The sequence below is a fragment of the Cyphomyrmex costatus genome, unplaced genomic scaffold (genome assembly GCF_001594065.2).
Source record: "Cyphomyrmex costatus isolate MS0001 unplaced genomic scaffold, Ccosl1.0 scaffold306, whole genome shotgun sequence".
Classification (NCBI taxonomy): Eukaryota; Metazoa; Arthropoda; class Insecta; order Hymenoptera; family Formicidae; genus Cyphomyrmex; species Cyphomyrmex costatus.
In genome coordinates, this window is record NW_017277190.1 from 56,556 (window position 1) to 75,000 (window position 18,445).

General features: G+C 35.6%; 1 protein-coding gene across 13 annotated transcripts in view; it reads left to right on the forward strand.

The window, feature by feature from the left end:
- The first annotated feature begins 2,143 nt into the window (after window positions 1-2,143).
- wupA (troponin wings up A) overlaps window positions 2,144-18,445 on the forward strand; it is a 31,562-nt gene continuing 15,260 nt past the window's right edge. For 2 of the 13 annotated variants that reach the window (XM_018542144.1, XM_018542145.1), the window contains exons 1-6: window positions 2,144-2,269; window positions 6,226-6,269; window positions 9,978-9,995; window positions 10,600-10,728; window positions 12,081-12,204; window positions 12,882-12,982. In XM_018542144.1, the coding sequence (XP_018397646.1) occupies window positions 6,255-6,269; window positions 9,978-9,995; window positions 10,600-10,728; window positions 12,081-12,204; window positions 12,882-12,982 (387 nt within the window). In that variant the 5' untranslated portion in view covers window positions 2,144-2,269; window positions 6,226-6,254. Of the gene's footprint in view, window positions 2,270-6,225; window positions 6,270-9,977; window positions 9,996-10,599; window positions 10,729-12,080; window positions 12,205-12,881; window positions 12,983-14,656; window positions 14,758-15,672; window positions 15,774-17,802; window positions 17,904-18,445 lie in introns of all 13 variants that reach the window. The other 11 variants (XM_018542146.1, XM_018542148.1, XM_018542147.1 and 8 more) reach the window with 11 other exon arrangements.

The following is an 18,445-nucleotide window of genomic DNA, read 5'->3' on the forward strand; positions in this document are numbered from 1 at the left end:
GTAATTAGGGGAGAAAAAAAAATTACATTTTACAAGATCACCGCATGCGTCGTAAAATCAACTCTTCTTTGCTTTATTTTAATTAACAAAAACCTGTTATTAGCAATAACAGCGACACTTAGAGCTTATTGATAAAAACCTACAATATTGCAAGCTTCATCAGACGTCACCGCGACACGGTCAGTTGCAATGTATACGCATATGAATTGAGCATTTCGCAGCAGTGAACAAATTTTGAATTACTTCGTAAGTTCTCGCCATCTTCTCGACTACGCAGGATCTACGTTTTATATATTCTACTGCTACAACTTCACAGAGACCTGTATTATCCGTTCCAACTAAACTGTCCGACCAAGTCTCGATATGCACATACCACGTACTTATCCACGCGCGCGCTTTCCACTTATGCATTTTTTCCTTCAGTAAAGTTTTGATTCTTCGGAGTTCGATTGAATCGCGATGCGAGTGAAAGGCACGCAAACAGGATGTTTTTACAATAAGAAATATTGTAATATGTAAAATATCAATAATATTCACAATGAAGAAACGTTACCGATAATGAAGTTTACCGTAGATAAGTTATCTGTGATAAACGTGCGACGTAACATCGACACGTGCCACATGCCTGACTTGGCGGGATTGTCCTATTTAATCTTTCTCTGTTTTTGAGATAAATTAATTATTGTAATTTATTTTATTTTTTTCTTAAATTACAATTTTTCTAATTTATGTAATTTTCTTGTTAAGAAATAAATTTGAAGGACCATTTAATTTTTTTCAATCCTTTTTGTTTTTATTCTCTAATTATCCTAATACAATAATTATCATTTCTTGTTTGTTGCTATTAATTTGATAATAGAATTAGAAATATAATAATTCAAACATCTAATATTGCAGATGAATTTATTGACAAGAAATTAAAAAAATTAAAACATTGTAAATTGTATTGCAGTTATTATACATAGTGAACTTTTTTAATTTTTTGTCAATAAATCCATCTGAAATATTGGATGTTTGAATTATTATATTTCTATCTAACAATAGTACGTTGTTAGACAATGCGATGAGAGCCAAATTTTAGTTGTTACTTTTAGAAGTTTAAAAATGATATATAATATAAGTATAATTTTAATAATTCTCTCTCTTATAATGATGCATCACGCATAATATGATAAGGTGCAATATATATAATTGTAATATAAACTGCAATAAAATATACACAATATCTACCGTAATATAATATTACAATCCTTGTATACGAGATATGAGTATTATATGCATATCGATAAAACAATGAAGTCATACACTAATATTTACAAATGTAAATTATTATTAATACTAACATTCTATACGAGTAACTCTGTAGAAGACATTTGACAGTTTTTGTATAATAGATAAGAGATGTTTAACAAGTCCTTCATAACACGTGGAACTTCTACACTCTCGAGCCAAGAGTTTCATTGAAATTCATTGATGACATTACGTCGATATGATTGTGTTACGTTGGGGACGCGTCGACGTTTCCGTCATCATTACCGCGTTTAATGCCAGCAGCTACAAGTACGAGAAATTTAGAAAGTGTCGATAATATTTTTTTCTCACCGAGCTCTTTAGACGAGACATTAATAATTTTTACAAGATTTGAGACATACTTAAGCTTCTTATATTTGTTGCATCTCGCTGAACAACGTGTATTCGACTTGAATAATGTATCCTTTATGTTGGAACATTCTTAAAGAAAGAAATTTAGGTCAACTAATAAATAAAAGGGTTAAAATTTAAAAATTAAAATGGCACGACATTATTTAGATGACTTTATACAAATACGTGTAAAATATATGTATTTACTAAATACTGTTTCTTTGATTAGAAATTCTACTAAAGTTAGTAATATCGTTTTGATAACCACATTTCAATTAATATCCAGTGTTTGAGGGCGATCGAGTTCAAGAGAGCTCCATTCTTGCCACATTACAGTCGCGGTAATAAGATAAACGAAATCAGAAGGCGACGCGGCGAACGAACGGCTTAGCGACCAAGCGAGCTCGGCTCCGTTTTCAGTTTCTGAATTATTTTTGGCAACAAGCAGAGCGGGCAGAGCTCTCGTCTAAAAATGCTTACGACCAATGGCACACCGTCATTGGTCGTACTTGTACCACGTGAACAGCCTATGTTGGAGGTTCACAAAGTCGATTAAGTATCCACGATGGTACAGTCAGCTGCCTAAGGTCCAGTTGGCCAGTCGCAGCCAGCGAGATTTCTCCATAAGGTAAGCCTACTTCCTGTAATCCTCCTGATTGTTCTTGCCATTATCGCAGCACAGGAGTGTCTCGAAAGGCATCGACCATCTCTGTTCCTCAGGAGGAAGTCCGGAGAATCTTTGGATAGGGGGAAAAAAAAAATGGAAAGATCAATTTCTTCTTCCAGGAACGAGTTGTTGCTCTTGAAATACTATTTCGATGTTCGAGGATAATCGTTGGGAAGTTATCGTGTGTCAGTGAAACGAGTGGCTGTATGAAAGATACTTTTCAAGGTTATGACGATTGATTTGCTCAAGATCTTCCGAGATAGTGACTGATCGGCGAGCATCAACGAGCAATCGCTCGTCTTGAAAGTGACGCGAAGTTGAAAGTGATAGACGCGAGAAATTATTCAGTTTATAGGCTCGACTCAACTATTGACCGGTGTTTAGGATACTTCGGCAAAATACGCGTGCAATCTTTCTTCAATCTTCTTCCTCTCATTTTAATCTTAATTAAAAGTATCTCTTGTAAAATTTTAGTTTCATCAGTGAATAGTATTAGATTATTATTGTAACCATTAGTTTACAATTAATTTTCTTGAAACTTGTAATTCTTCAGTGTAAAGAAAACATCTATCGATCTTCTTTCTTTCATACTTTAATCTTAATCAAGGAAGTCGTAGAATTTTTAACTAGATCATTATCATTATTATAATTATTATACTTTACAATCTTTCTTAAGATTTATAATTCTTGAGTGCGTTCGGAGAGATGCTAGCTATTTGCGCCATTTTATCTTCATCGTTTATTAGACGTAAAACAAGCATACAATTACACAAATAGCGTTAATAGCGTCTCCCTGAACGCATCTATTAACGCTAAAAAAGCTTGTTTCAATTTTACTTCTTTTACATTTGATTCTTAACCAAGAGAAGTCATAGAATTTTTAGTTCTGTCAATGGATGGATTCAATCATTATCATCATCATGATCTTAATTATTATTTTGTCATCAATTAATTCCTTTTAAATTTGCAATTCTTTTTAAGATAAAGAAAATATTTATCTTCTTTAACTCAACTATAGAGAGAGGTTCAATAATGTAGAACTTCTCTTGAATGGGTTTTTTGCTCCTTTTTTACTTTAAAACGTATCATATAATTTAATGAGAGAGAGAGACAGAGATTTAGCGAGTCTATTTTTATGATACTTGCTTCTTTGATATCGGAGATGGTACGCGTCTCGATAGGATAGAACGTGTCTCGGAATGGTTCGAGTGCGAGGAAATCTATACTTAGCAAAAGGCGATCGTCTATAAAAGAAGGCGCTGCAGCAAATGCGAACAATTAAGGAACCAAGAAGAAAACTTGATTATCCCATGATTTTCATAAAATTTTAATATCTCTACGACATGTTCGTATATTGACACATTCGCTAACGTTATGTATGACATAATGCAATAAAATTATATTCTGATTATGCAACACTCGTTCGAATTTTACATTAATCGTGGAACGCTTTGTGTAAATTTAAAATATATATAAAAAAAGTATTATATATATAACATTTGCGAAAGAGATATTTTTAAAGAAGCTTATTTCTCTCTCTCTCTCTCTGAAATGAACGATAAAGTCATTTTGAAGTTAAGAGAAGAAACAATTAAATGAATCGTGATTGATGAACTTTTATTGGTCATTTTGAAACCATTTTGATGTTATAACGATTTTATGTCTTGAAAGTAGTCTGGTTAAGTATTTTTCTTAATTAATAAACAAAGATGACGAAATAACGAAATTATTCACGAAGAAATGACATATTATTCTGCAAGTTGCTAATGACATCTTGTTTCGCCGTTGCCAAGTGTTCGTCGCAACGTTGCGTCACGTTTCGCTTGTACGTTCCTAAGTATTTTCGGAATGCCGAGTGTCGCCGTAGACATGGTACGATCTATCTTCTTGAATGTTTTGGAGCTGCGACAAGCAGCGTGTCGTATAGTGAGCTCCGCTAAATGCGCAATTGTTATCTCCCTCTAACCGAATTGCACAATTTCGGATGTGCGCACAGAAGTTTACCTATATAAGTTACCTGTTTTGAAACTTCGTTGAGTCCCGCGCGCCTTGCCTCGCGGCAGAATGTTCTTTGGCGTGCCGATACTTTGCATCGCATCGGCACGATCCCACGACGGGAGATCTTGGCTGATCAGAGAGATCGTGTCTCATCGATATACGTGCGATATTTTCCCTCGTTAAAGCTCTTTCGAATGAAATGTCATTCGCAAATGGCGCGACATGCTGACGTACGATATTCATCGGCGAGCTTCCTCCTTTTTTCTTCTCCTCCCCTCCTCTCTCTCTCTCTCTCTCTCTCTTTTATATTTATTTCATGAGTATTTTATTTATGTTTTTTTTTCGTTTTTCCGATATTATTATTTTGCAAATTGCTCTTCTCCTTATTGTTATTTCATATTATTTTGATTATATATTCTTTATATATTTTTATTTTTATCACTATAATTTATGTATTCTGTTATTCTTAGCTCATTTATATATAACTTTATGTTTGTTCTTACAATTTGAAGGTTTGCCTTAGGGCACTAAGAAACGCACTACCTATCTATCAACATCCATCTTTCTCTTTCTAATCCTCTCTTGTAGAAAGAATTTCATGACTTTGTTTATCTGCTCGCCGTTTCGACATCGAATCCAGTTGAAGCCGTCGACGATAGGATATCTACCGTGGTCCTTGCATCCAAATTTGGATCGTCGACGTTACCCGACGTTACTGACGACGGCACGTCGCAGAAAGTGGGGACGGCCGGCGTCTATTTTCGCGCGCCGGATATTCTATACCATCGTCGCGTGCGAGAGAGATGAGAAAGACGATTTGTGCTCGCCTTTTCGTCCTGTTGCGCATTAAGCAGCGAAATCTACGCGCGTAATTTATCGACACGGGGCAGACAAATCGATCATGCTTGTCGAAGACTCGTTGGCGATCAAATTTTTAGTTATCTGATTGGTATTTCCGTGCGCTGAACATGAGCGCGCTGACGAACTTTTATTATTATAATATCATCATTTACCGTTGACATCATTCCAATGGTCTGTTTTTTGTTTTTGCATTGGAATAAATAAATAATGTCTATCTCACTTTAAGTTTCAAAAGTGTTCAACAATAGTTCAGCCATAGAAAACAGATTTTTTTTTTGTTCGCGTTATTTGCGCGTTTTATTAACGCGCATCGCGAAAAAGCGTGAAAACGTTTAAAGATCTCTGAAGTATGCATGCGCAAATACTTCACAAAACGATGTTCGATCAAATCCCAAGTGATGCCAAGGAATTGCAATTGCATTCAAGCAGAGCAATAATAAAGGGCGCAGTAACGTCAAAATGACATTAAAATAAATCATCCCTGATCGAAAAGTCACTTTTAATATTGTATTATATTGATAATAAGATAAAATTATTTTAACACCATTTTAATGTTATGACATTTCGTTCCATTTCGGCAAGCGCTTTTCAAGTAGAACAGATCACGATAATCTCATTTTGACGTTAAAATGAATCTTGATTGATCGAAAAGTGACTTTTAATAATCAAAATAAAAAATAAAATAATATTTATATTTTTCTCTTCGATCAATCAATTTTTATTTTAATATCAAAATGACATTGTTGTGACCAGTTTCTGCTCGGAAGATGTCTGCCAAGCAGAACAAAATGTCATGATAACATCAAAATGGCGTCAAAATACAAATTTTTATTGTAATAATTATATTGAAAATTTTGATGTTATTTTGATGTATAAATATAATACTTTATATTTGAGTTATTTATTTTAACGACCAGAAAGATTTAACCCCCCTCCCCCCTCTAGTCGTTAAAATGAATTATTAGCGACTATTAATAGCATGCTGGTATACCAAGGTTTTTAGCTACTGTACATACATGACACTAAAGTTTATATCATTTTATATTATTTTTTTTTAGGTAGACGCGCGTAACACCAAGGCATCACCATGGCGGACGACGAGGTTAGGTGTGTATTCGGATCTGGAGTCTTCTTCGTTATGTTTAAAAAATTTTTACTCGTCATTTAAAAGCTCGACGATCGAGGAAAGACCACGGCATGCAGGTTTCGTAAAAACCTGAACATATCTTAACGTTACGTTCTTTTTTTCATATTACACCTTCGATGGATCTTCGCCATTGTTGATTTTGGCCACAACTTGGACAACGAAAACGTTGAATATCACGCACATAATACGTGTTGGACTCGTGCAGTGAAATTATCATTACTGTTAAAAGGTATGCATTGTTTGTGCTTTCTGTAATTCTGTGAGAAACCGCTAGTATAAAATGTAGTTTTACCTAAAGATAGTATAGACCTTGTCAATAAAAATAGAACAGTGGTTCTATTAAATGTTACTATTGCGAATCTTTCGATTCGCCTTGTGGAAAAGTGTATTTGATGGACTTTAATTTCAGTATTGATGGAAAAATTAAGCACACTACTTTTTAGAAATTATTATCATTAAGCAAATTAAATTTAAAATTAATTTATATGATTTAATATATTTATAGGATGTTCGGTAATAAATAGAAAAAAATTAATGTAATTTCTCATGATTTCAATTTATATAATTTATTATCTAGAAAAACTCCATAAATTTTTTGTTACCTAATGCTCTAAAGATTAATTTATATTTATACTTAATTTTACAATTTTTATTTCTAGATAATAATGCCAATTGTGTATTCACATTTATAACAAAGGACATACTATTCCAAAAAAATAAAAAATTCAAATACACATTTCTATGAATAAATAATTTTCCCTCAATATACTGTACTTCTATAATATCAAGCTTTTATATGTAAAGCTCCGAGGACTTCAAGCAGACCGAACCTCGTTTTTTTATCCTACAGTTTTTGAATTTTGAAACAGCTTTTAGTAGAGGATATAGATGGTGGTCAAAGATGAACCACATAGTTTGTGCGCCCTGAAAAAGATTTATATGTATATATGCTACGTAGAATGACGAGGCGATCACGGAAGCTCGCTTCTCGTCGTGATTATATCCTTCGCTCTTCTTTTTCCCTTTGCAAGAAACTTTCTACGATCCCCCAATATTCCTCGGTCGTTTCATCCCCTGTTGTACCTTTATTTTTCATTTATTTCTAGTTTGGTATTCTTTTCATTCTTAATATTTCATTTTTCTATCTCGAAGAAAGAGATCTTGGAAGATTCTTGAACGGAAATTTTCCACCAGTTTGGTGACTTTTCTGCATTCTTATAAATAATAAGCAATTCATTCCCCACGCTCTTTACCTTGATGATAGTGACATCATTCCTACGTAATGACCACCTCGTGGACGACAATTCTTCGTTTGTGCAGTGGGATAGTGGTTTTCTTTCGTATAATGAAGCCAATTTGCGCGGCGCAAATGTAAAAGTTAATGAAGGTTTTTGGACCAGTGCGGAGTAGGGAACATATATTCCGTAAATTTCACCGTAAAATTTCCGCTCTGTAGGAAATGGGAAATGGGACTAGTCGACTATTACGACCGACATGTCCGTTGTCTCCGTTATATGCTCTATGCCCCGACTTTTTTTTCTGATTTATCGTTACACTCTCGCCCTTATTTCGACATTATTTAACGCGGATTTGGACTACGTTCCGAATCTCTTTGTCTTACTTTATATCTCTTCTTTCTGCTACCCGAGCAAGCTATTTGTCATTCGCGTTATCCTTACGGAAACAGTCTTTCCAGATTTTCAATTGTGAATTTCAGTCCAAGAAGATCTGTGATCTTGATTCATTGATCTTCGTGTATTGTAATAATCGTATTTTATTCTACTTTTATCACCCTCTATATATATATATATATATACCTTTCCAAATCGATTTACCGTTTCTGTCCTCTGTTTCTTTCTTAGATTATACTTATAAAACGATTCATCCACTTGTCACGTTTTCATTCCTTCCGCTCACGATGACACGAAGAAGACGAAATTTTGTCTTCAAAATGAGAAAATATTTGATATTTGTCAGTACCAATACATATATCACGAAGCAAATTCAATGTACTCAATGAATAACAAAACGTCTACCGAAGAGATCGGTAGAACTTCCATTTACTGATTAAAACTGTTATATAAACGCAGTTTTGTAGACGGTTCATTTATTTAGAGTCACGAGCGATAATTTAACAAGTCAATGCAGGAAACGTCTGTCTTACACAAACTTTCTATTGATAATTACGAAGCTTGTATCGTACAGACACTACATCAAATGTACAATTAAAGTTATTTCAGTTTCACCGTTGTTTAACGGTGTACAGAATGTTACAAATTCCTATATAATAATTAAAACTATGCGTTATAAATGATTCTTGTTCTTTGCTGTGCCATTGTGAGCAAATTCACAGTATCTTTTTCATAAACAGTGTCTTTGCTTTTTCTTCGATTGAAATTAATTGGGAAGCTGTTATATAATAAAAGTAAAATATAAAACTTTCGAGAACGCGCACCATCCAAACATAAAATGATCAAACAAATCTGGGGTAAAGTAGATATGTAATGTGTATAAATCGCATGTGGAGTGATTGTTGTCTTCAGGCTCTTCTTTATAGTGCTATACGTCTCTCTAATGCTTCATTTTTCTTTCATTATAAATGTATAAGTATGTGATACATCTAATATCACCACGGAGTTTATGCGCAGCACGCACCGTATATAACAGTACCTATATAAAATTTAAATCGGCACTTTATATTGAAGAAATTTGAATAAAAATGCATAAAGGAAGAAAAGAAAAATCGTTACATTTTTATTCGCATCATATAATCGTCAATTATTTTTAAGAGTAGTACACGTCGCGGTGTTATTATAACGTCTTTTCGAAATGTTAAGTCGTGTACAGTCGTGTTACAAAATTTGCATGTTATCGCTTCTCTGTTATATGCAACTACAAAATATTTTGTTGAAGAATTGAAAAATTTACCTGAATACAAAGCTGAAAATAATTATGTAGGATGCTTAGCTAGTCACCTTTTTTCTACATAAACGTTTACTTGATAACTTTAAATGTAATGAATGATGCTGCAAAAAATTGATACTCTAATAATCATCTTGAGTGTCTTACATAATTATTTTAATGGATCAGAGTTAGTTTCAAATTAGTCTTTAGCTAATTTTTTAAATACTTGAGCAAAACACTATTCTTTTCTTGTACGATTTACTTTTGATCCAATGACACACTGCGTCAGTTGGTGGTAAGATCCGCGCACAGCTTGTAGAAGGTAGAGCTAATGGTCGGCCGAAAGTGCCGCGCGTAATGTCATAAGCGAAAACGCGGCAGTTTGCGCAAAACGATATTACAAGATGCTCGCTGGGTACGCCGTGTTGTAGCGCTTAACAACGACAAAGTTATATCACTTAGGACAGACTCCATTAGCTCTGCATCGCCATGAAACACGCGAAAACACGGTCGCTACGCTAATGCTTTGTAAGGTATTCGTTGATGGCGAAATCTGGAACACTGCGAACGCAGTAATCTTTACTTCCTCTCTAATTCTCTCGCGTTCTGTCGCTCTTTCAACGTCTCCTTGAAAAATCTCCTTTTTCACAGTCGAAAGGATCGCGCTCTGCAAAAAGTGTTTCAGATATCGCCGTACGTGCGACCCATGACACAGAAAATATACTAACGAGGAATGTTCTTTTTTCTCTTTTTTTGCAGAGAAAGCGCATCGAGGATGTACGTAAGAGAAGAAACTAGCTATGAAACGTAGGGTCGCCTCTTAAAGGACGACCACTTACCAAGCGGATGAAAGAAATTCTTTCATCGAAACAGGGCTTACGCTCGTTTTATTATAAAAATAAAACTCATTGCAAATATTTCAAATTAATTTTGTGAAAATAATTAGAAACCATGGCGTAAAACGTTCCTTGAAATAAATTTGAAATATATGTTTATGTCTTTTATACAACAAAAAACTTTAATGTTCACTGATAGAGTTTAATCGATAGCCCTAGATGTAATAATGACAGAATTCTAGTGTTTAGAAAAGTTATTATTTTTCTTCTAATATATATTTTTTACTAAGAGGTATAAATTATATATTAATAATAATTTTCTAATATAACTTATTTCCGAAAATTTGTACTGCAGTAATTATAAATTTTGTAACTAGCTCTTTCATTTAAGACTTGAGAAAGTCAACCTCGAAAGGCAGAGAGATAGGGGTGCGAAAAATGTTAGAGTTCGTATTGCGCAATACTTTTCGAATTCGCGTTCCACGAGACGCTTCGGGGCTTTCTCAGATGAGATGTTTTAAGGGAGTTTCGCACGAAAAATGCAGGAAAAGAAGAGGAAACAGGCGGAGACCGAGAGGAAGAGGGCGGAGGTCCGCGCCCGCCTCGAAGAGGCTTCCAAAGCCAAGAAGGCGAAGAAGGGTTTTATGACCCCCGACAGGAAGAAGAAGCTTAGGGTAAGTTCGTTTTTTGTTTCTTCTCTTTTGAATCTCGTTCGTACGACCAAGTGCGTTCTCCCAGGTTATATCCTCTTTAAAAACTCGCGGTAAGTCACTTTGAATTTTTCGTCATTTTTTTATCGTTCATTTTATTAAATGATCGCATATATATAGTGAGGAAAACTCTATTTGTCATCAAAGAAAATTATATAAAATTAAATGAAATCATGTAATCTCTCCGTGGGACAGTATTTCAGATAATGTGGTTACCCCCTCGCAACTAACCTTTCCTCGCGTTCTCGATTTAACCCGATTGCCTCATCGCACGCCACAATCTTCTCCTGCATCGCGATAGGTAATCATCCCTGCACTCTCTTTGTAAATATTATATTTTTCGTAACACATCCATTTCTCTGTTACTTTCTCTTATTCTTCCCGCGCTTCCCTCACTTTTCATATTTCAATGTTCTGTTTCCCAACAGCGCGCGGAAACGTTCGAAACTTCCTCAAGTTTTATCTCGCCTCTTTACCTTTACTTTATGGTCCCGCCTTACGTTCGCCATTCTATATCCATCGTCGTGCTACATCCTACAGAACATCCATGTATCTCTCCCTCCACGTTTCTTTTCATGCACCGTCGCAAACATTCGTAGTCGCAGTACGTAAAGTTTCCGCGTGTGTATGTAGATTACCTCTTGGAAAATCTTTTTGCGTCTGCTAGCCCCGCCGGCATGTTATTTTCTCGTAAATCCTCCTTCCTTCCTTCCTTACTTTCGCTGCGTCAATATTTGCTACCCCGCCGAATTCCAACCAACGTTATCTCGTTGACCAAAGGAGAGAAAGGCATTAGCTGCGAGCTTAAATTATTTCGTAAGTAAACCACGAATAGTAATGTTTCTCTCGAGCATTGTGAGCTTAGCACGTATGAATTTACTTCCGTTTCACCTTTGTTATTGTACAACGCATATCCGGAGACACGGTAGTGCCTCGGCACTATATAGACGCAAAGATTATAATTATATCTCGTTGCACTTAAATCTATTCGTCTTAATAATCATTTTAATATATAATTAACCGATAATTGAAGTGTATATATATATAGGGCATATTCATTAAATAAATGTAATAATAATCCACTTCATTGCATATAGCTGAAATCGTTCATACGATTTATATAGTCTATTACTGAATATGCAAATTTAATTTCCATTTAAATCATGTCAATTTCATGCAACTAAAAATCGATTCGTTGGTGAATCCTGTAAATATTTCAGAGTACATTTTTCTGAAAAAACTTCCCTCTCATTTACTTACGAAATATTTTTTCCTCCTATTGAGCCGAACTTGACGAATTTTTCATATATTTACAGTTGCTGTTACGTAAGAAAGCCGCCGAGGAATTGAAGAAAGAGCAGGAGAGAAAAGCGGCCGAAAGGAGACGCATAATCGAGGAACGCTGCGGAAAGCCGAAGATCGTCGACGAAGCCAACGAAGGTACTTTGCTTTGTTACGTAATCCTACGAAATACTATATTTATAATGCATTCATATTTAGCAGAGATATTTTCTGTATTCGAATACAAAGTTCGCGTTGCCCTGAATAAAACTATACGTTTATCTTAATTATTCAATTAGCAGGAAGAATCATTGCACAGAACAAGAATTTGAAATACAATACCGACACTTGCGTGAACTACAGAAATAATTTTTACGAATTTTATTTTTAACAATAAATATTATTTCTTAGATACGATCTCTGCAATAGTCTTTATTCTGGCAAAATTATATATAAAAAATATGAAATTTTTGATCAAGTCACAATAATTAATGATATGCAGTGTTTATCTTCAGTTTCACAGGTCAAAATTTTATCTTATCACATTTCCCATCGTGCTTCAATCATCAATCATTTTTACAATTTGTTAGTAAATTTCTTTTCGAAAATATAGCGCATGCGATTGAAAGTATAGTAATTGGTATAAGATTTTCCAGATTTAATTATCACATCACTAAAAATTTCTTAAAAAACAATTGTTCAATTTTAATAGAAAAAGAAGTGTGAAAAAGTACAATAACCGAGACACATTTCAGACGAATACGCGATTTGCGCGATGTTTTACATGCGCGTCTTTATTTTGTTTTACATTATTTTGTTTCTGATAAACTACACAGAGACCATAAAGCGCGTGCTGCGCGACTACCACAATAGGATCTCGGCATTGGAGGATAAAAAATTTGACATCGAATATGTTGTTAAGAAGAAGGACTTTGAGGTACTTTTGAGAGAGCAACAGTTGCGAGAACGTTCACGCGATATATGATAACGCGGCACTCACGATACAGTAATAACGATGTTCAATGTTGTTGCACTTGTGTAACGCACCGATCTCCGCCCCGTTGCACATTTACGAAAAGCGACGACAAAATGTAATTAGAGTTTTGGCAAAGAGACCACCGCCATGAGATTACCGATTGCACAATTTTATGCAACATCGACTACATTTAGCCACACGCGCTAAAAATAACACATACCGAAGTAAATGACGACGAACGATAAAAAAAAAATAGAGCAATTTATTATAGATTCTTAAGAAGAAAAAAAAATGAAGCAATTCAGAGACTTTTAAAATAGAAATAATAAAATCGAAATATTATTTTGGCTACAGTCCCGACCAAAAGTATTAAGCATTTTTTTAAATTGATTTATAGTATTTGTTGTAAAAATTATTCTTCTCATTTCGAGACTCTTTAAACTTTATTATGTATAACGCTGCTAATCAATAGGAAACAATATATAGAATATCTAGAGTAAGAAATTCTAGATGAATGAAGAAATGTATGTATGTTGCTTAATACTTTTGTTCAAGATTGTACGATATTGCTACTATATTTATTTAAATATTTACTATTATTACAAAACGCATTGAAAAGCTTTCGTATTCATTTTAATGGGATTTGTCGCTTCGGTTTATGCGTCGCGGTTACTTTCATCAGCAATGAATAATCGTTATCGAGCAACTTCGTGAATGATTAACGGCTCTTTACTGAAACTTGAATCTTTCGTCGTAACTTTCGTTCTGCAACCGGGCAAGAGACACGAGCTTCGCATTCTTTCGTCGCACCGTTTTTCCATTCACACTTTTCTTTTCTTTTTGTTCTATTTCTTAAGTTACGTAACACAAAACTGTCGTCGATTTCTTTTGATTCTGTCCGCATCTGTTTTTTTCTTCGCATTAATATGCGCGCGATTTCTCATATTGTCTTCTGTCTCTCTCTCTTTCTCTCTCTGCTCTCTTCGTTTAATCCTTTGTTCATGAATCTCTGGCAAATTTAATGGCAATTTAAGTACACATTACGGATTATCCGCATCTTGATTATTGTATTAATACGGCTTGTCTCACTTACTTTATTTTCATACAACACGCACCATAATATTTTCTACTGATTGATTATTTACAAAAAAATTAATTATTTACAAAAAAAAAACTGATGCTTTACTCATTTTGCGAAGTATTGTATATTCACCGTTTCCATGTTACCGTTATTTTCGATCTATGCGCGAATATCTATGTGCATCTGTATCATCGCTCCTTGACGACAAGATTGTTTCAAATTTCGTAGTGATGTCTGCACTCGAAAGTCGTTTTTGGAAGACGGTTTAAGAGCTCGCTTCATTTCGTTCGCTGGAAACTTGAGACAGTCTTCACACCACTGCGAAACAGCGACAGTTTATAACATTTCGACTTAGCTTTCACACTATCGGTGTCTCACTCCCTCCCTCAAAATCACGCTTCCCACCTTCACCGTCGTTCATTCGAGTCATACACACGAAATATAACTTCTAATACATTTCTGATATATAAGTAGCGATATTTACAATCGATATCTACGACGTAAACGGTTAAGTCGCGAGCATTGTTTTCAAGAAGTGACTTAAATTTTAACAGCTACTGTGAAGTCCATTCTGACCCAGTATCATAAGAGGATCAACGTTCTCGAGGGGGAGAAGTACGACCTTGAGTACGAAGTCGCCAGGAAGGATTTGGAGGTCGAAAAAGTTTTTTTTTTTTACAAACAAGATGAGCTGCGATTAATGCCAATACTCTTTTTATCCTCTTTTAAAATTCTTTCTTCTTCTTACTTTTTTCCACGCGCGAAGCACATCTCACTATTTCTATAGCGATTGTTCCGATTTGCATACTCATAAGCTGTCCGTAATAATATTATTAAGCGTAGACATCGAATGGTATTTTCTCTTAGCAGCAGCTCCTAACGTAGCACCCCTCGCGACTCGTAGAATCGCTCAACGTAGATCTGTCTCAGTAACGTTGATTTCTCGCAATGAGTAGAAACTTTCTACTAGAAAAAGAACTTTCTTCACTTTATACTTGCGAGTCTCCGCACTACTAGACTCACGCCCTTCTTTCCACAATTCCTGTATTTCTCACCCCCGCTGATTTCCTTTCGTCGAATTTCTCTCATCTCCCACACTTGCATTCCGTGATAGGTTAATGATCACGCAATTGTCAGCTTCGTGCTTCTCGCTTCCAACGCGAAAGACTCATCTTCTTTTCTATTCTCCCCATGATAATTACATTCCTTTTCATAATAATAATCCTCTCTGTAGTATAATAAATATAAATCATCGCAGAGAAAACCGCGGGTCGTCACATGCATTATTTTTCATCACATTTTTTAACATCAGAAAGTTTTAAAAAAAAAATTTTAACGACGGAGAAATTTATTGATATCAATGAATTGAATAACAGCCGTTATAATTTTATATCTTTATGTAGTGCCGTAGTTGTTATTTTAATTCCCGCATTTTTTTTTTCTTATTTTTGAAGCTGAACAATTATAATATGATAACGAATTTTTAAGACAGCCGACGGCAAGGATGACAAAATACATTCAGCGGATTCCATTCTGCTCTCTTTTTTCCAATAACTTTTTGTTCTTTTAGCCGAGCTGCAGACGATCTGTTCGGCATATTGGAACAGACTATCCTTACTCGAGGGCGATAAATATGACCTCGAGAGGCAAATTAAGTTGAAAGAGCTGGAGGTAATTACGATCGGCTTGCCTAAAGAAGAGAGAGCCTGTCGAAGTCCACTTGCACAAATAATTTTTACCCTCTTCTTCCCCGTGCCCTTGTCCACATGATTTTTTAACTCCGCCACGTGCTTGACCGAGCGACATTCTTGGTCGAACGGTTTTCGAAGGCGTTTCTGGTTGACGGGTCTTTGAACCTTCGGTTCGAGCACGTTTGCACGTCTCTTAGATAGGGAAATGCCGCGAGACACTAACGTTCCAAACTCTCTATGAAACTTTGAGGACAGTTTGAAGGAACGTAACCAACATTAACCGTTTAATTTGCATCGCGCGAGCCTTAACGTTAACGTCCTTTTTTATTTTACGCCATTAGCTGTTGCAGCTGTTACTTCGACAAGACCAGACCGCATCGGAAAGTGCTCGCGCGCGAGCATGGGAAACACAAAAGCGAAATTTCATTTTCACTTAACACAATTTCATTCAAAATTGTCTCCTTGTCCAATTGTTTTAATCAGTTCCCAGGAAACACCAACATCAATATTATATTTTATTTCACACTCAACAACATAACGTACAACACGTGTTTATATGTTGTGTTGAGTGTGCAATTATAACATCGATGTGATGTTACTGTCAGCTGATGTTTACTGAGTTTGGATTAAAATTCGTTTAATTTTGGACAAGTAACCGAGCAACGGTAGAATAATAAAACTTTCGACAACATATCGTATGTTATTATCTACCGCGCATTCGTATCGATTTACTTTTCCGTTCATAGCGCTTTCAATCACGTTCAGGATAATCCGGGACGTGCGAATGGTCGAAGATCGAAGTTTCGAAGGTGTTCAGCCGAGACGGCGGCGCCGCGCATATCCTTCGCGATACATCCGGCAAGACCAACGACAGGGCGATCTCCATTTTCACGGAAAGGGACTTCTGAGCGGAATTACGCTCGCTTTACCGCGTCGAGGAAAGCACCTTGAGCTTCCCCGACGCGACGACGACGACGTTCCGTGCGATTAAGCATTCGAGCATCGCGCAACTTTTATTACCGCGCACGTGGAGCGAGAGAGGGATCGCCAATTTACTCGGATCGGAGATTTCGGAAAGTTTCGCTTGTTGCGAGATCAAGGGCTCTCTCATTGGGATTCTAGCGTCGTTTGTGCGGTGTACTATTAGTATTCGCGAGCCATGCGGTTTATATTCTTCGCTAAAATATGTAGGGCTGGGCTCACCCGCTTAGATTTATAAAGAAAAAGTCTTTATTTATTTACTAAACAATAATGTTGTCATCATTATTATTAATAACATTAATGTATATAAATTTGCAGCTATTTGTTACATATACGTATATTGGAAATTTGTGCCGAACTTGAATATTATATATTTTGTCCAAATGGTTTATCCAAATTTTTGTGTTAATTTAACATAGGACGGATATGCTAAGAACACAAATATTATGCAAAAAATTAACACTGACGCAATTTGTAAGCAATATTTCTAATGTGTCTACATTCACATCTTTCACAGTGAATTTAACAATTATGTTAAACTAACACATTTTATTTACAATATCAATTCTTATTGGAACGCTTAAATTTCATTTTATTTGTATTTATTCTAGAATTTACATTTTATAAAAATATACAATATTATTTTTATGTCATTTATCCATTTATCATATTATGTTAAATTAACACGTTCAGATATGTCAAAAAATTAAAAGACAAATTTTGACAAGGATTAATTTCAACACAAGTACAAAATATTTTTTACTGCGTACATTATTTTAAACCTCTAATTATTTTTATTTTCCACGTTTAATTTAATTTGAATATGATAATTTTCATTTTTTTTCGTGACTTGAGATTAGTGGATGATCCTAGCTCTCATATCACACGTCGCTCGCGATCGATCGCATGCTAGAGCTGTCTGTCTCTCACTCCACCTGTGCTCCCTCAGCCGCCTATAAGCTGTCAGAAAAAAAGCAAACATATCCAGGAACCAAAGATTTCTGAGAGACTCTCCGTATTCTTTGTAGTGGAGTTGAAGAAGATTTGCCAAATGTATTACGACCGCGTCTACCTTTGTGAGGGTCAGAAGTGGGATTTGGAGCGTGAAGTTCGGAAAAGGGACTACGAGGTACAGGAAAAGTGAAAAGCAGCGACAACGGCGAACAATGCGAGGAGAAAGAGAGCAACCGCCAGATCGCACGTTTCTTTTTGATCATTCCTCCTCGAGTTGCCGACCTCTCTCCCCCGCATATATCAGACGATATGGGGTATCACCCTTCTCCAACCCCCCGATCTCTCTCTTCGCGTTGTCTCTCGTTCTCCGCCCATCCCCCTTTCTGTACATACGTTTCTCTTTCGATTGTTGTTCTCTCTTTCACGATGTTTTTCTTGGTCTAGAAAACACACTTGCCGCGCGAACGCAAGGGTGCGAAACAACGAGAAAAGTTCTAGACGCGTGGGAGAAATCTGCTTTTGTCATTTTAAAATATTCTATATGAATCTTTTATAGTCTTGATCAGTCCTGTCTCGATAATCTAATCGACGAACTACCCTTTTTTAATCGCGATCTTTTTGCGCGAATCGTGACGGAACAGACGAACGTAATCAATAAGGAAGGGGATTTTTCTTTTTTTTACGTGGATATGAAGTGCCGCAACGGAAAACATTTTT